At 43.3% G+C, this 19,531-nt stretch overlaps 1 protein-coding gene across 3 annotated transcripts in view; it reads left to right on the top strand.

Annotated features, from left to right (window-relative positions):
- The window catches only part of pdpr (pyruvate dehydrogenase phosphatase regulatory subunit), a 32,730-nt gene extending 14,067 nt beyond the window's left edge, over nt 1-18,663 (top strand). For all 3 annotated transcript variants that reach the window (XM_077232515.1, XM_077232516.1, XM_077232517.1), the window contains 8 exons: nt 1,039-1,194; nt 1,721-1,854; nt 2,092-2,240; nt 2,452-2,564; nt 2,891-2,985; nt 4,173-4,262; nt 10,522-10,704; nt 17,268-18,663. In XM_077232515.1, the coding sequence (XP_077088630.1) occupies nt 1,039-1,194; nt 1,721-1,854; nt 2,092-2,240; nt 2,452-2,564; nt 2,891-2,985; nt 4,173-4,262; nt 10,522-10,704; nt 17,268-17,672 (1,325 nt within the window). In that variant the 3' untranslated portion in view covers nt 17,673-18,663. The remainder of the gene's footprint in view (nt 1-1,038; nt 1,195-1,720; nt 1,855-2,091; nt 2,241-2,451; nt 2,565-2,890; nt 2,986-4,172; nt 4,263-10,521; nt 10,705-17,267) is intronic.
- Nucleotides 18,664-19,531: the final 868 nt, after the last annotated feature.

The following is a 19,531-nucleotide window of genomic DNA, read 5'->3' as shown; positions in this document are numbered from 1 at the left end:
ACTGTTACTGACGGAGACTCGAGTGAGTATCAGCCACTGTTACTGACATAGACTCGAGTGAGTATCAGCCACTGTTACTGACGGAGACTCGAGTGAGTATCAGCCACTGTTACTGACAGAGACTCGAGTGAGTATCAGCCACTGTTACTGACGGAGACTCGAGTGAGTATCAGCCACTGTTACTGACGGAGACTCGAGTGAGTATCAGCCACTGTTACTGACGGAGACTCGAGTGAGTATCAGCCACTGTTACTGACGGAGACTCGAGTGAGTATCAGCCACTGTTACTGACGGAGACTCGAGTGAGTATCAGCCACTGTTACTGACGGAGACTCGAGTGAGTATCAGCCACTGTTACTGACGGAGACTCGAGTGAGTATCAGCCACTGTTACTGACGGAGACTCGAGTGAGTATCAGCCACTGTTACTGACAGAGACTCGAGTGAGTATCAGCCATTGTTACTGACGGAGACTCGAGTGAGTATCAGCCACTGTTACTGACGGAGACTCGAGTGAGTATCAGCCACTGTAACTGACGGAGACTCGAGTGAGTATCAGCCACTGTTACTGACAGAGACTCGAGTGAGTATCAGCCACTGTTACTGACGGAGACTCGAGTGAGTATCAGCCACTGTTACTGACAGAGACTCGAGTGAGTATCAGCCACTGTAACTGACGGAGACTCGAGTGAGTATCAGCCACTGTTACTGACAGAGACTCGAGTGAGTATCAGCCATTGTTACTGACGGAGACTCGAGTGAGTATCAGCCACTGTTACTGACGGAGACTCGAGTGAGTATCAGCCACTGTTACTGACGGAGACTCGAGTGAGTATCAGCCACTGTAACTGACGGAGACTCGAGTGAGTATCAGCCACTGTTACTGACGGAGACTCGAGTGAGTATCAGCCACTGTTACTGACGGAGACTCGAGTGAGTATCAGCCACTGTTACTGATAGAGACTCGAGTGAGTATCAGCCACTGTTACTGGTAGATTTAGTTGTTTGTGTGTTTATTCCCTGTATGTGTGTCCACCAGCACTCCTGTATGGACTGAAGGTTCCCCGTTGGGACTTCCAGACGGGCCGGCAGCTGCGCACGAGTCCACTGTACGACCGGCTCGACACACAGGGAGCGCGCTGGATGGAGAAACACGGCTTCGAGCGAGCCAAGTACTTTGTTCCTGCTGGGAAGGGTGAGAACCGGCGCTGACCACGTGTTCCCAGTTTAGGTTATTTTCTCTCACTATCGGTTCAGAATGATGAGTTTGATTCTACAAACCTAAAGCTTGGAAGAGTCAGGACATTTTTTAATACAACTCTGATTATATTCTTCTGATAGAAGAATGCCATATATACTTAGGATGGCTTCAGGGTGAGTAAATCATGGGCTAATTTTCATTTTTGGGTGAACTATATCCCTTTAAGCTTACCATTTTGCGCGTTTTAGATGGAAAATGGGTATTATGGATTGACCAGAAAAATGTTTAGTACTCCATTACATTTGAGCCTCTTCAATGTGACAAAGTGTTTTACTTATTGTCCAAACTTTTAAACAGCTGTGTACTTAATCAATATTTAACATATTAGCATGGATGCAGCTTAGCAGATGAATGATCAGCACCCTTTACCACTTTAAGATTTGAAAGCAAATGTCCAGCTGTGATATTTCAGTGTCACTAGCGTCCCTGTCTCAGAGGTGTTGGTCTCGAATCCTCACAGATTTACTGGCGCTGGATCAGAGTAAGACCTTCTACAAGCCCGACTGGTTTGATATTGTGGGAGCAGAGGTGAAGTGCTGCAAGGAGGCGGTGTGTGTCATCGACATGTCCTCCTTCACCAAGTTTGAGCTCACGGTGAGTCCGTTCATCCCTTCATTGTCATTTCAGTATGGAAGAAAAAAGTAAAAATAAGCAAGGTAAAAGTTTGACTTTTTATCTAAAAAATCTGAGAAGAAAAAATCTGAAGTGTGAGTTAAAAAGTTGCAATGACCTTTTTATTTTTTTATTCGGTGGCTTCCATATATCACATTCATCAGTCTTCAGATGTCTTGTGTGTGTGTGTGTGTGTGTGTGTGTGTGTGTGTGTTTCAGTCTGCGGGCGATCAGGCCCTGCGTCTGCTCCAGCGTCTGTGTGCTAATGACCTGGACGTGCCGGTCGGGCACATCGTCCACACGGGGATGCTGAACGAGAGAGGCGGCTACGAGAACGACTGCAGCGTGGTGCGCCTCAGCAAAAACAGGTTCGCAAACAGGGACACTTCCCATAAAGCAGGGCTTTTCGATATGCAGGTTCGTGTTTTAAAGTACAAAAAATTCATATTATATGGCATTAACCAACTAACCAGGACAGCAGATCCACCTGCGTATGCGAAAGTCACCAAAGCAGACTCTCAACTAATTCTCAGTTAGATCCAGTTCATTATTATTGACATCATCCGGTTCTGTCTCCAGTTTCTTCATCATTTCACCCACGGATCAACAAGTTCACTGCTGGTCTTGGATTAAGAAGCACATGCCCGACGATCCGCAGCTCCACCTGGAGGACGTCAGCTGGAAATACACCGGTGAGAAATCAATACATCTTTACCAACTGAACTTGCATTGTGTTTTAAATCAGGAAAACCTTCTATCAAAGCTGAGCTAGTTTTTATTTTTATTATTTTTAAGTATCATGAAAGCCATTTTAGTAGAAGTGATTTCTCAGCACAGTGTTGAAAATCTGGGACTTGTTTGGTCTGAATCTGTCGTGATGTGATGGGATGTGGCAAAGTCGCTCATTTCAATAGACTAGCCTTATAAGTGAAGTAGAGAGTAAATGTCAGAAATGAAATGAGCCTTTATGGCCTGGGCTTGTGTGTGTGATGCAGTAATCGTGTCATGTGACCTGTAGCTCTGAATCTGATTGGCCCGCGAGCCATGGACGTGTTGTCTGAGCTGTCGTACGTGTCCATGACCCCGGAGCACTTCCCCTCGCTCTTCTGTAAGGTGAGTAAAGCCCTTCTGCTTAAAGATCATGTCTAATAGTACTCATAACTAATGAGCAACATTTTCAACACAATATATGGTAAAACAAAACAAAAATAACGTCTGAGGAATCACGCGTTGTTAAAATAAATAAATCTTGTTCACATTTTACATTTATTCATTTAGCTGACACTGTTATCAAAAGTGACTTACAATTGCTATATGTGTCAGAGGTCGCACGCCTCTGGAGCAACTAGGGGTTAAGTGTCTTGCTCAGGGACACATTGGTGTCTCACAGTGGATTCGAACCCGGGTCTCTCACACCAAAGGCATGTGTCTTATCCACTGCGCCATCACCACCCCTATATTTTATTGTAAATAACTGTATTTTTATTAGACGATGTGTTTTCTGTTAGTGACACGGCCCGTAATCGCCGGCCCAACTCAAACTCTGAAGAAGCGGAGCCGTTATTAATCATTAATTGCCAACACAATGTTCCTCAGAAGAGGAATCCTCTGCAGGTGTAATGGGCTGATGATCATGATCACTGCGTCCCAGTTCAGATCCTTCGAGGGCCGGGGGGGTCCATGTTAAATGGGACGGTCCCGCCTACGAGAACTGTTCTTGTTGCCTAGCAACAGCTGCTGTTGACGAGCGCGGTAACGCTTGTACTTTTTTTAAACTGTCTGAAAACAAAACCGGGTTCACAGACTTTTTAAATATGATCTAATTGGTCTATAAAATCACACCTTAGTAAGATATGTCAACATTTGAACCTCTTTAATTTAATTTTTTTAAATATTTGTATCATTAGATATACGAGTAAGTTTAAACCCAATACTTATTTTTAAAAGGATAATCCAGCAAAAAAATTGGTTACACTTTATTTTAATGTATCCTTGTTACAGTGTAATTAAACACTGAAGTACTGAGTAATATTAATTGACAACATGCACTTACTTTAGGGTTAGTTGCATGCAATTATGCGTTATTTACTAAAGCAAGTACAGGACAAGTAACGTATAACAAGGACACTATGATTAAAGTGTTACGGCGTCACCGTTGCACAATGCATCTTGGGATCGTCTGGTATAGGATCCTCTCGCTCTATCCTGAGGCGTTTGTAGGAGTCTGGGAAATTCGACAGTGTTTGATGTGTCTTTGAACGCAGACTCTGAGTTTCCTCACTCCTGATTGTGTTTTGCAGGAAATGAGTGTGGGATACGCCAACGGCATCAGAGTCATGAGTATGACACACACCGGAGAGCCCGGCTTCATGCTGTATATTCCCATAGAGGTAAGATACGCGGACCGCTGTGGGCTTCACTGAAATGAACATCTACTGATAATCAGCTGATCATTAAAACCGTATGTATGGTACAAACATTAGCTGTGTTTTCATGGACCCTAATAATCTGAGTAATCGGACCAGTCGCACAATCGGAATAAAAAAGTAACATGTAACCATGTCAATCGAATGAATTGCCCAGATCTGATTAAAATTGAATTCGGATTGTAAGGGGTGTTTATTCCTTTTGTAATCTGATCGAGAGAACATGTAAACACTCGATCGGATCGAAAAACGAAACTGAAAGGACTGCGCATGTGCGATGCTGTAGAAATAGCAAAAAGATCGTGTGACCCCCTGAACGATATGTTCTTCATGATGAATAAAGTGTCCCGTCATCCTGAGATCCTCTTAGCACTGCTCGTCTGTGAAGTGGAGGACCTCGTCTGACTCTCATCCACAGAACACAGGTTTGGGCTCGGGACGGGCATTACTGCGGGATAACACCAGCAGAACGGCGCACTATTAGGACCCGACATGGATAAATATTAAGTCTGCTTTTTCAAACAAAGAAAAGGAGGATGGTTAGTGTGCACCAACAGCGGGAAACTCTGTATTTGTGATGTGTGCGCACGTCAAAAGATTAAATCCGATCAGAAGCTTGTGACATATAAAGTCGCTCATCAACCCGATCACTCTTTTTTTTTTTTCAAAATTCTCTTTGAGTTTTTGTGCATATAAAATACAGAAAGACAAAAACACAATAACAAACAACAGACATCAGAGGACATCATTGCCATTGCCATGCTAAACAAATCAATTATACATTCTCACCAAAGTAATCTATAAAAGTTTGCAACGTTGAATAAAATATTTCAGACTTCCCCCTCAACAAACATTTCATTTTCTCCAATTTCAAATCATCCATTATGTCTTTCATTAAGGCTGAGTGAGCCGGGGGCATTTTCTGTTTCCAACACAAGAGAATTAATCTCCGCGCCATCAAGGTCACAAAACAAACCATGCTGTTTTGGGTGTCCGATAGTTGTACATTGACTGGCTTCACACCAAAAAGAGCCCAGATTGGTTCTGGTTTAAGCTGTTTTTTTTAAATCTTGGAAAGGGTTTGAAATATAGTGTTCCAATAGTTCGTAATGCGAGGACAATTCCAAAACATATGTGCAAGAGAGGACGGCCCTTGTAAACATCTATCACAAGAAGGACTAATGGAAGGAAACATCTTTGACTATTTCAATTTGGATAAATGCCATCTGTGTAGCACCTTGAACTGCAAAAGACCATGTCTAATACATACAGAGGTAGAATGAACACTTCTTTGGGCTTTTGACCATTGATTGTCTGTAATAGTCACCCCTAGATCTTCCTGCCAAGCATTTTACAAATGGTCCAATGTAGGTGTTGTTTCTTCGTGTGTTAGCACATTGTGGATTTTAGCAATTAGCCCTCTTTTAAATGCGGAATTTGGGGGCTGATTAGGGAAAGACGGAAATAAGCCCTTAACAAAACTTCGGATCTTTGAAGAAATCTTTACTTTCCAATTTGTATTTGCTCTGTAATTGTTTGAATGTGGAAAATATATTTTCAACAAATACATCTTTTATACATCGAATACCCTTATGTTCCCACTGAAGAAATGTTGTGTTTAAGACTGACGGAGGAAATGTGTGATTATTTATCAATGGACTTAAAGCAGATGCGCCTCTCCATCCGTAATGCATTCTAATCTGGGACCAGATTTCAACTGAATGAGAAACTACTGGGTTCTCAAGTTTTTGTTTTGAAATAGTCAAAGCTGAATAAAGTAATGCTTTTAACGAGGAGGGATAACAGCTTTCGTTCTCCATCTTACTCCCATCAGCCCCCTGAGTGGACAACCAAAAGGACATTGAGCGGATATTACGTAACGTCGAAAACAGGGTAATCCCATTCCTCCCAGACAAGTTGGTCTTTGCAAAAACGCTTTCTTGATTCTTGGAGTTTTTCCATTCCATATTAAATATGACATGAGGGAATCTAGTTTATTAAAAAATGCTTTGGCTATATAAATAGGAATACATTGGAACAAGAACAGAAATTTAGGCAGAACATTCATTCTAATAATATTTATTCGGCCTGCTAATGAAAGTGGCAGGTTCATCCATGTATCTATATCCTTTTTCATTTGATCATATAATTTCAAATAGTCTTGCTTAAAGAAGCCGTAATATTCCTGCGTAATATTTATCACAAGATATTAAAATTCAGTTGAGATTGAAAAGGGGAAGATATTAAACACTTTAGTATTCATACGGGCTTTAGAATTAATTGGGAATAAGGTAGTTTTTGATAAGTTCAATTTGTAACCTGATACTGCTCCAAATTCCTTCAAAATTTCCATAATCACAGGAACAGATTTAACGGGGTTTGAAATCAAAAGCAACAGATCGTCCGTGTACAAAGAAACTTTATGTTCCGTTTTTCCTCTTTTAATCCCACTGTATTCCTTCGTTGCACGTAATAAAAGAGCCAGGGGTTCAATGGCTATAGCAAAAAGTAACGTTGAGAGCGGGCAGCCCTGTCTAGTCGATCGGCTGAGAGGGAAATCATTTGAATGCACATTGTTAGTCCGCACTGAAGCCTGGGGTTAGGCATATAATAATTTTACCAAAGATATAATTTGTGAGCCAAATTTTGTTTCCAGTCGTGTAGCAAGTAGTTTATTGTCCACATTGAGTAAGCTCACCGGTTTATAAGACGCGGGGTCAAAGGGGTCGTATCTGTTTTATGAATAAGAGAAATGCTTGCATGATAGAGTGTTGGAGGTAGAGATCCCCTGTGTAAGGGTTCATTGAATACATCTAACCCAACATCGAGATCTGTTCTTTGAAGGCTTCGTAAAGTTCTGAAGTGTAGCCGTCTGGACCAGGCGCTTTACAATTTTGCATACTGTTTATAGCTTGTTCAATTTCCTGTTTTGTTATGGGTTTTTCCAGTTGTTCTAGATTTTCTAAACTAATTGTTGGAATAGACATTTTATCAAAAAACATATCTATGAGTGTGGGGTTCTTCTTAGATTCTGAAGTGTATAGTGTTTCATAGAAAGATTTAAATGTATCATTTATCTCCTGTTGATCTCTTGTAACTTGGCCTGGATCTGTGCGGATTTCCGTAATCATCCTTGATGCAGCTTGTTTTTTAATTTGTTGAGCCAAAATCTTGCCCATTCTTTCCCCTTGTTCATAATATCTATGCCTTGCTTTGGTCAACATTTTAACCGTTCTTGTAGTGTATATTAATTCCAGTTCTGTCTGCAGAGCCAGCTTTATCTTATGCAGAATTACTGAGGGACTAGATGAATGTTGTCTATCCGTTTCCGTTATTTCTTCTTTTAGTTGAGTTTCTCTTTCCCTTTGTTGCTTATTTTTCAGGTTTTTCCATGAAATTACTTGGCCTCTAATATATGCCTTTAGTGCCTCCCAGAGGGTGGATTTTGTGACGTCAGGAGTGTCATTAAATGATATATACAAATGTATGTGTATTTTAATTTCTTCTATTCCTTCTTTGTATGATAGTATGCTGGTATCAAACCTCCAGCTCCTCAATGTTTGATTATATCCAAAGGCTAAATGCATAGTTAGAGGACTATGATCTGACAACATTAGTGTTTCATAATTGCAATGTTTCATTTGTTGAAGGAGTTTAACATCTAATAAAAAGTAATCTATTCTGGTATAAGTCTGATGAACTGGGGTCTGAGTTTATAAATTGTTCGTCATCAACGTTGGGCGCATACACGTTAACTAATGTGATCAAATTATCATAAAGTTTACCAGTGACAATGATGAATCTGCCTTGAGAGTCCGGTATTATCTTTGAAGCGATAAACTGTTTTTTTAATTAATATTGCTGTAACTCTACTCTTTGCACCAAAGTTAGAATGAAATATCTGTCCAATCCATTTATTGCGTAATCTGTTGTGATCTTGACTTTTCAAGTGTGTTTCTTGTAGAAAGACGATATCCATATCTAGTTTTTTTCGCAAATTTGACCAAGTTGTGCGGAATTGTTTTAGCCAACATGGTGTTAACCTTGGTCATATTTAATTAATGCATGGCAGTGAAAACTATCTTCTACGATATCCTCTGAAGTAGAACAAAGTCTGAACAATTGAACCTTCTCAACATCCCTAAACTAAACGTGCTAGGGCAAAAACAGAGAACAATAATGGTCTTCATAAAGATCCATAAGTTCCTAAACCCTAAGTCCATGGACACTTGACTTACCACTTAACTCCTAAAGTTGTATACTATATACTCCTGGGTCAGATCACTTGTAGTTGTGGCCCACACTTATTGAAAAAAAGTAAACAGAAAAATCTAATCTAGTATGGTACTTAAATTTAACTCCTTACCCCCTTCCTTAAACATGAAATTTAAATCAGATTGTTGTCCAATATGCATAAAAAATCAATAAATAAATAATAATAATTAACCAACCTTGTTATAAACAAAACCTGAGGGGTAGGAGAAAAAATAAATAAAATATAATAAAATAAATAAATATACGTATATCTAGATACACACGTAAATATATATACACACACACACACACACCTCCAGCTAATCCACCCGTCAACACATCATTTTTCTTCCCCCTCCTTTTCTTTCTGTCAAATCAACCTTTCTTCAATATCCTCTAAAAACCAGGCAAAAGAGAAGTGTCTTTTAATGTGTTTTCCTTGGTGGCATCACAATTGTATGTTGAAAGAAATACTCAACTACCTTTAACCCTCTACTACCTGTGCAGTTGGGGCCTGGGATTTGATAAAGTTTGCACCTGCCCGTGGGTCAGTGAAAGAATGTTTGGTGTTGTCCATCGTTATGATCAACTTTGCCGGGTAGTGCTGACTGTCGGGTATTCCAGCGTTGTGTAGTTTCACCTTAACCGGGTTGAAAGAAGCTCGCAGCTTGCTGACCTCTGGACTCATATCCGGAAAGATATGTAGCGGTGATCCTTTGTAGAATAGGTTGCCTTTGCTCCTGGACAGCTGCAGAATCTTCTCCCTGTCGGTGTGGTAATGTCGGCGAGCAATCGTCGCTCTCGGGCGCTCTCCTGCTCGGGGCTTAGGGGCCAGGGTTCTATCAGCTCCATCTATTAGAATTGGTGATTCAAAGTTTTCTTCGCCGAGCACTTCTGAAAAAAACTCCGCTATGAAGCGGCTTGGGTTGCCCGCCTCTATATCTTCGCTAATTCCCACCACACGTAGGTTTTGCCTGCGACTTCTGTTCTCCAGGTCCATGTATTTTTCCTGCAGTTTATTGTAGTCTTTCTGTAAGGTTGCGTGTGCTTTGTCCATGGCGGATATTTTGTCCGAAACATCACAGAGAGATCTCTCCATTTCTCTATGTGTGTCTGCCGTTTCAGTGTGGGCTCTATGTAGTGTTTCTATTTCCTGTGAAAGTTCGTTTCGGAGCGTGTTAATGTCTGCTTTAGCTTCTTCCCGTAGCGATGTGATGTCTTTGCGTATATCTTGATGCATAATCTCGATTTCCGCTTTAATATCATTCTTTAAATTTTCGCGGTATGCACGTAGCTCGCTTCGAAATATTCCCACCGAGAGAGATGTTTCTTCTTCCGCCATTGCGCCTTCGTCTTGTGAGCAGGCCAGAGCTTCACTAGCTGGAGCGGGGTCAGCCGGGGCTTTGTTGGCCTGTGCTCCAATAGCATTCGCCACACCAGTTGAGGCCTTGTTAGCCGAGACTTCGTTAACCGGAGCAGTGCCTGCCGGTGCCGGTGTTTTTTGTTTGTATTTCCGAGTGCCCTTCATATCAAATATTGTTCTAAATTATTTGTATAGGTGAGTTGCTGATAGAAGGCGATGTTCGTTGACCCAGGATAATTAAATTCTTGAAACTTTTGCGGAGCTGCCTAACTTCGCTGCTCACTCCATTCAGCCGGAAGCGGAAGTCCCCGATCACTCTTTTAGCGTTCATGTAAACACTGCGTTCGGATACATCAGTCGGACCGAATTAATTCAGATTGAAGCAAAAAGTGTCCATGTAAACGTAGCTATTGACTGTATTATAAGGAGCCGTTCACATGGGATGTGTTCACACATGGGTACCTAGACGTTTTTCTAAACGTTCAGCTTTTTTTACACTGTGTCATTTTAAACATGGCACATCGTACACAGATCTGTGTGAACGGCACGAATCTCTGTGATCAACGTTCTGTTCAAAGCTCTGAGATCTTGCTCTCTTGTTCCCAGTATGCACTGCATGTGTATAACGAAGTGATGTCAGTGGGGCAGAAGTACGGGATCCGTAACGCGGGCTACTACGCTCTGCGCAGTCTGCGCATCGAGAAGTTCTTTGCCTTCTGGGGGCAGGACCTGGACTCCTTCACCACGCCGCTCGAGTGCGGGCGCGAGTTCAGGGTCAAGTTTGACAAGGTGAGTTTCTGGCACTCTTGAGTTCAGCTCTTTTACATTAGACCTGTACGCAACCACTCACAGATACCCAGAATGCCCTGACAACTACTGAGCAAATCAGCTCTAAAAACAGCTTAGCGACTACAACATCCCAGCATGCAGTTCTTAAACCACACGTCTAGTTTATGGTTCATGCACTTTCCGGTAAATGGTTGCCACAGTTAAGGATAGTAATAACAATAATAAGTTTATTTTATATAGCACCTTTCAGAAAACACAAGGTCGCTTAAGGATGTTTAAGGATGTTTACACTGCAAGAGATATTCTTGTTTCTTGTTTATTTATGTATTTATATAGCACTATTAAAAACACCCAAGGTTGAACCAAAGTGCTTTACATAACGGTTCTATAAGAAGATAAAAACAAGAACACACATAGACCAATAGATAGACACCATATTAAACATCACATCTAACCATTATAGGCTACAGACATTAAATGCACTTTCAACAAATTCTTAAACAATGACAGAGATTTCGCAGATCTGATAGATAGAGCTCATTCCACTGTCTCGACCCTATTACTGCAAAGGCCCGGTCGCCTTGTTCTAGGTACTATAAGAAGTTTATGATTCTCTGATCATAATGTTCTAGAAGGGTTGTATGGAGTTAGAAGGTTTGCCAAATATGGTGGGGCCTGATTATTTAACGATTTACAGTATATACAAATAATAATATTTTATATTGAATTCTGAAATGGACCGGGAGCCAATTTAGAGTTACAAAAGTCAGGTCATGTTAAAATAAAGGAATGGATTACTCCTTCGAAATCTTTTATTTGATAAAAATGGTTTCGTTTTCGCTAATAAACGCAGATTATAAAAACAAGGCCGAACCACAGAATTAATTTGCGTGTCCATATTTAGGTTATTATCAATTAAAAAACCTCAATCTCTAACAGTTGTTTTCGAGTGAGATGCCAGAGGACTTGAATCTAATATAGTTTTTGAGGAGTTATTTGGGTGGCCGAATACAATAACCTCTGTTTTTTCCTTTTTTAGCATTAAAAAGTTTTTGGCCATCCAGTTTTTAACGTCCTTTAAAAACTCTAAAAGTGACTTGAATGAATTGGTAGAGCGCCTGAGTGGTAGATACATTTGCCTGCCGTCGGCGTAACAATGAAATGGCACTCCATACTTTCTAAAAATGCTACCCAAGGGGAGCAAATATAAAGAAAAAAGTAAAGGAGAAAGAATAGACCCTAGCGGAACCGCCCAAGGAAGAGTTTTTTTACCCGAGGGCATATTACTATAATTAACTGAAAAACATCTACCACTCAAATAGGACTGAAACCATTTCAAGACTATGCCTTTTAGACCTACTGAATGTTCAAGACGGGAGATAAGGATGTTACGGTCAATCATTTCAAAAGCTGAGCTCAAATCAAGAAGCACCAAGACAACATCATCTCCTTTGTCTAAAGCCAAAAAGATATCGCTTAACACTTTCAACAGCGCTGACTGTGAAAGTAGTTGTTGCAACAACTTTTTCTAAAAAATTTTTAAACAATATTAGATATTAATATTTTTGACCTGTTTACACATGAAGGTTGGTAATCCAGAGCTTGATAGTGTTGGGGTTTATTCAGCTCAACGCCACAGAAACACAAACCACACACACGATGAAGTGCAGTCTGCTGGACGACGCCGATTAACCCTTGTGTCGAGCTGAAAATCATTTACCTAATTTGCTGTTTCAGGTCAAAAATGGCGAGCCTTTAAAATTGTCTGGTAAATATCCTATTATTTTCATTCTGCCATATTATTATATTATTGTATTCAACTCGTTTTCTTTCAGTTAGCACAGGTGTTGTATTTCTTTTTGGATCTGATTTGGATCTTAGCTGATGCTCCTCACCTTATTCACCTAAAAAACAGGGTTAATTCTCTGAATAATGCTTTTGGACTCTATTTTTATACATATTGTATTTTTATACATAACAATCTCATTTTTTAACATTAAATATCAGATTTACACTACACATTTTGCGGTACATTTCACAGACAGCAGCATAACATGGATAAGGAAAACAGAAAAGAAAATCAAATATGAAAGAGAAGGACCAGACGAGACGAAACTCAAATTAATAGTTTACTCAAATATTGAAAATCCTGTCATCATTCTCACAATCATCACAAGTCTTTCATTCATCTTTAGGAACAAATAAAGACATTTATTATATAAGTGCTCATCATTTCTGTCCATTTATTGAAATACATAAAAATAATCCGTATGATTCAGGCTGTTTCAAAAAGCTCAAACGAGAACCAATGAGGTTTGTTTTTGCACGTGACACACGCACGTTTGAGCTTCTGTTAACCATAAGATGTACTTTGTGTTTACATGTGAAAAAACGGCAGAATTTTAATTTGTTTATCATATAAAGCGGCCGATTGCATCTCGTTAGAAGATTTGGCCTGAACCTGCTTGCTCCGTGTAACACTTAAGGTGAGGTTTTCCAAACCTTGTGTTATACTTAGAACAATGACAGTTAATGGGCTTTATGCAACACTTATAGTTTTTTAAGGAATACTTAAGGGAAAAATAGATACTTAAGGTAAAAAGGGTGAATGACGTTACACCTAAAGAAACCCTTAAGTAACACTTAACGGTTATTTTTTGCAACACCCTTAATTTTAAGGGAAACTTAAGGGCAAATAACACTTCAGGTGCTTTATGCAACTGGGCACAGACCTCTGAAACAACCCTCATAATGTGTGTGTTCTCATATCTTAAACCTTCCTCACACACTGATCTCTCTGTCCTGTTGGACACAAGGATCCTCACACACGGATCTCTCTCCTGTAGGACACAAGGATCCTCACACACTGATCTCTCTCTCTTGTAGGACACAGGGTTCCTCACACACTGATCTCTCTCCTGTAGGACACGGGGTTCCTCACACACTGATCTCTCTCTCTTGTAGGACACAGGGTTCCTCACACACTGATCTCTCTCCTGTAGGACACGGGGTTCCTCACACACTGATCTCTCTCTTGTAGGACACAGGGTTCCTCACACACTGATCTCTCTCTCTCCTGTAGGACACAGGGTTCCTCACACACTGATCTCTCTCCTGTAGGACACGGGGTTCCTCACACACTGATCTCTCTCCTGTAGGACACGGGGTTCCTCACACACTGATCTCTCTCCTGTAGGACACGGGGTTCCTCACACACTGATCTCTCTCTTGTAGGACACAGGGTTCCTCACACACTGATCTCTCTCTCTCCTGTAGGACACGGGGTTCCTCACACACTGATCTCTCTCTTGTAGGACACAGGGTTCCTCACACACTGATCTCTCTCTCTCCTGTAGGACACAGGGTTCCTCACACACTGATCTCTCTCCTGTAGGACACGGGGTTCCTCACACACTGATCTCTCTCCTGTAGGACACGGGGTTCCTCACACACTGATCTCTCTCTTGTAGGACACGGGGTTCCTCACACACTGATCTCTCTCTCTCTCCTGTAGGACACGGGGTTCCTCACACACTGATCTCTCTCCTGTAGGACATGGGGTTCCTCACACACTGATCTCTCTCTCCTGTAGGACACAGGGTTCCTCACACACTGATCTCTCTCTCTCCTGTAGGACACGGGGTTCCTCACACACTGATCTCCTGTAGGACACAAGGATCCTCACACACTGATCTCTCTCTCCTGTAGGACACAGGGTTCCTCACACATTGATCTCTCTCTCTCTCTTTCCTGTAGGACACGGGGTTCCTCACACTGATCTCCTGTAGGACACAGGGTTCCTCACACACTGATCTCCTGTAGGACACAAGGATCCTCACACACTGATCTCTCTCTCCTGTAGGACACAGGGTTCCTCACACACTGATCTCTCTCTCTCCTGTAGGACACGGGGTTCCTCACACTGATCTCCTGTAGGACACAGGGTTCCTCACACACTGATCTCTCTCTCTCCTGTAGGACACAGGGTTCCTCACACACTGATCTCTCTCCTGTAGGACACAAGGATCCTCACACACTGATCTCTCTCCTGTAGGACACGGGGTTCCTCACACACTGATCTCTCTCTCTCCTGTAGGACACGGGGTTCCTCACACTGATCTCCTGTAGGACACAGGGTTCCTCACACACTGATCTCCTGTAGGACACAAGGATCCTCACACACTGATCTCTCTCTCCTGTAGGACACAGGGTTCCTCACACACTGATCTCTCTCCTGTAGGACACGGGGTTCCTCACACACTGATCTCTCTCTCTCCTGTAGGACACGGGGTTCCTCACACTGATCTCCTGTAGGACACAGGGTTCCTCACACACTGATCTCTCTCCTGTAGGACACAAGGATCCTCACACACTGATCTCTCTCCTGTAGGACACGGGGTTCCTCACACACTGATCTCTCTCCTGTAGGACACGGGGTTCCTCACACACTGATCTCTCTCTCCTGTAGGACACGGGGTTCCTCACACACTGATCTCTCTCCTGTAGGACACGGGGTTCCTCACACACTGATCTCTCTCCTGTAGGACACAGGGTTCCTCACACACTGATCTCTCTCCTGTAGGACACGGGGTTCCTCACACACTGATCTCTCTCTCTCCTGTAGGACACGGGGTTCCCCACCCACTGATCTCTCTCCTGTAGGACACGAAGTTCCTCACACACTGATCTCTCTCCTGTAGGACACGGGGTTCCTCACACACTGATCTCTCTCTCCTGTAGGACACGGGGTTCCTCACACACTGATCTCTCTCCTGTAGGACACAGGGTTCCTCACACACTGATCTCTCTCCTGTAGGACACAGGGTTCCTCACACACTGATCTCTCTCCTGTAGGAAACGGGGTTCCTCACACACTGATCTCTCTCTCCTGTAGGACACGGGGTTCCTCACACACTGATCTCTCTCCTGTAGGAAACGGGGTTCCTCAAACACTGATCTCTCTCCTGTAGGACACGGGGTTCCTCACACACTGATCTCTCTCCTGTAGGACACAGGGTTCCTCACACACTGATCTCTCTCTCCTGTAGGACACGGGGTTCCCCACACACTGATCTCTCTCCTGTAGGACACAGGGTTCCTCACACACTGATCTCTCTCCTGTAGGAAACGGGGTTCCTCACACACTGATCTCTCTCCTGTAGGAAACGGGGTTCCTCACACACTGATCTCTCTCCTGTAGGACACGGGGTTCCTCACACACTGATCTCTCTCCTGTAGGACACGGGTTCCTCACACACTGATCTCTCTCTCCTGTAGGACACGGGGTTCCTCACACACTGATCTCTCTCCTGTAGGACACGGGTTCCTCACACACTGATCTCTCTCTCCTGTAGGTCACGGGGATCCTCACACACTGATCTCTCTCCTGTAGGACACGGGGTTCCTCACACACTGATCTCTCTCCTGTAGGAAACGGGGTTCCTCACACACTGATCTCTCTCCTGTAGGACACTGGGTTCCTCACACACTGATCTCTCTCCTGTAGGACACAAGGATCCTCACACACTGATCTCTCTCCTGTAGGACACAAGGATCCTCACACACTGATCTATCTCTCCTGTAGGACACAAGGATCCTCTCACACTGATCTCTCTCCTGTAGGACACGGGTTCCTCACACACTGATCTCTCTCTCCTGTAGGACACAAGGATCCTCACACACTGATCTCTCTCCTGTAGGACACAGGGTTCCTCACACACTGATCTCTCTCCTGTAGGACACGGGGTTCCTCACACACTGATCTCTCTCCTGTAGGACACGGGGTTCCTCACACACTGATCTCTCTCCTGTAGGACACGGGGTTCCTCACACACTGATCTCTCTCCTGTAGGACACGGGGTTCCTCACACACTGATCTCTCTCTCCTGTAGGACACAAGGATCCTCACACACTGATCTCTCTCTCCTGTAGGACACGAGGTTCCTCACACATTGATCTCTCTCTCCTGTAGGACACGGGGTTCCTCACACACTGATCTCTCTCCTGTAGGACACGGGGTTCCTCACACACTGATCTCTCTCCCCTGTAGGACACAGGGTTCCTCACACACTGGTCTATCTCTCCTGTAGGACACGGGGTTCCTCACACACTGATCTATCTCTCCTGTAGGACACGGGGTTCCTCACAAACTGATCTCTCTCCCTTGTAGGACACAAGGATACTCACACACTGATCTCTCTCTCCTGTAGGACACAAGGTTCCTCACACATTGATCTCTCTCTCCTGTAGGACACGGGGTTCCTCACACACTGATCTCTCTCCTGTAGGACACAGGGTTCCTCACACCGTGATCTCTCTCTCCTGTAGGACACGGGGTTCCTCACACATTGATCTCTCTCTCCTGTAGGACACGGGGTTCCTCACACACTGATCTTTCTCCTGTAGGACACAAGGATCCTCAAACACTGATCCCTCTCTCCTGTAGGACACGGGGTTCCTCACACATTGATCTCTCTCTCCTGTAGGACACAAGGATCCTAACACACTGATCTCTCTCTCCTGTAGGACACAGGGTTCCTCACACACTGATCTCTCTCTTGTAGGACACCGGGTTCCTGGGCCGGGACGCTCTGCTCCAGCAGCGGGTGGAGGGTGTGAGGCGGCGGCTGGTGATGCTGGTTCTGGAGGAGCACGACCGGGATCTGGACGTGTGGCCCTGGTGGGGCGAGCCGGTGTACCGGAGCGGGGAGCTCGTGGGCGGCACCACCAGCAGCGCCTACAGCTACAGCCTGGAGCGCCACGTGTGTCTCGGGTTCCTGAGCGCCAGGAGCCCCGATGGCTCCCCGGCACCCGTCACACCAGACTTCATCAACCGCGGAGAATACGAGGTGGACATCGCAGGCCAGAAGTTCCCGGCTAAAGCCAAGCTCTACCCCTTCAGCTCGCTCTTCACACAGCAGAAGCGGCGCAGGGAGGAGATGGAGCTCAGCAACTTCCAGAGCAAGTAGAGATGAGGAGCCAGTCTCAGTGTGTGTGAGTCTGAGGAGCTCAGCAACTTCCAGAGCAAGTAGAGTTGAGGAGCCCGTCTTAGTGTGTGTGTGTGTGTGTGTGTTTGTGTGTGTGTGTAATGTTGTTGTTGTTGTTTTTCAAACAGTTGATGGATTTGGTCAATAAATTTCTAAAACCTTTATTAATGTGCATCATGTGTTGAAGAAGTTGCCCAGTTTTGACCGCAAAAGTGGGGTTTGTTTGGCATTAGCATTATCTGAAAGCATAATTCAAAAGCAAAACTATTTAATCGTCTGTTTCTGTTAATAGTCCAGTAATGTCTTCTTGAGTGATTGGCCTGTTCTGAGGTTTTATATGGATATCAGATTGCCACGAGACAATCAATGTCCATTTGAAGCATTGGTTTTTAATTGATGAGAACTGGAGAAGTATTTCTAATCTTGTGTGTCTGTGCCACAATATTTTGTAATAAAAATACAAGACTAAATGACACTGCACTGAGATCATGTGAATGATTTGTGACGTTGATGAAAAATGACTGCTAGAGTCTCGACCGACGCTTTTATAAAGTGCCTTTCAGCGTTTGACCAGGTGAAGGGTCAAGCACAGGCTCTGTGTGTGTGTGTGTGTGTGTGTGTGTGTGTGTGTGTGTGTGTGTGTGTGTGTGTGTGTGTGTGTGTGTGTGTGTGTGTGTGTGTGTGTGTGTGTGTGTGTGTGTCTGTCTGTCTGTCTGCAACAGGGTTTGTGTAGTTTCTAGTGAATCTAAGAACAAATGATCTGTGGGAATAAATAGTTTTGTGTTGGAAGATCCTGAAGAGACGGATTTGCACCTTATACTTTGCTTGTACTTGTGTTTTTTAAAATGTTAGACAAAGATATCAGGCCTAAATGGACTATTATACACTTAAGAATATCCTTCTGGCCACCTTGCCTTTGTATTTATATTGTACAAATGTTTCATTGATTTTCATGAATAAAAATGTACATCAAGATATGACTCATCATTGGGATTGATTGGCTTTATGTATTAGTTCTGTCTCTATTTTCTCACATCAAGGGTATTTTTTGTTATGCACTAGCTTGAATTACTTTGTATTTGATAATAAACTTGGATATGATTATTAGTTTGGTACATTAAAGCAATAAGCAGCTCAACTGTGTGTCTACCAGTTTCATTCTACCGAACTAACGTTACCCACAAGTGCTGGATTACTCGCACAGGACAGTTTATTAGACGAGTGAAGCTTGTGAGGGAACGCAGCGCTGTTTCTCTTTGGCCCCTTTCACACAGCGCGTTGATCCCAAGAAATTGCCAGAACACCTTCTGTGTGAACGCAAACACGACCCGGGATCGATGCCAGGTTGGGGACCTAGTAGCATCAGTCCCGGGACGCGCGCTGTGTGAACACAAGCCGTAACCAATGCCGTGTCGTAATGATGGCGCTGAAGCCGGGATCGCTCGCCAGCGTGAAACGGTACGTAATGCGCTAGTTTATGATCGAATCAGAGAAAAAAATGCACAAGTGTGGTTTCTCGAGAGACAAATCGCAGCTCATAAGCTAACTATACACGCTGCTGAGACATTACCTCACATCGATGTCGAGTGTGTTTACGGGATTTTTACAGGTTGTGTGTGAACGCACTCTCTGATTCCGGAAAATCACTGGCAGTGTGAATGAACCAAAGTCAAACGAACCCGGGTCAAATCCCGGTCACTTTATCCGTGTATTTTCCGGAATCTCCGTGTGAAAGGGGCTTTGGTCTAACGTTACACTATCACACTAAACTGCATTTGAGTGTTAAAGTTATAATGTTATTCTGTGTTAGTTTGACTGTATGAGACTTGCATAAGCTAGAT

Source organism: Siphateles boraxobius, unplaced genomic scaffold, assembly GCF_051911475.1.
Source record: "Siphateles boraxobius isolate OS27281-9 unplaced genomic scaffold, OSU_SipBor_1 172, whole genome shotgun sequence".
Lineage (NCBI taxonomy): Eukaryota > Metazoa > Chordata > Actinopteri > Cypriniformes > Leuciscidae > Siphateles > Siphateles boraxobius.
This window is presented reverse-complemented; position numbering and strand designations above follow the sequence as displayed.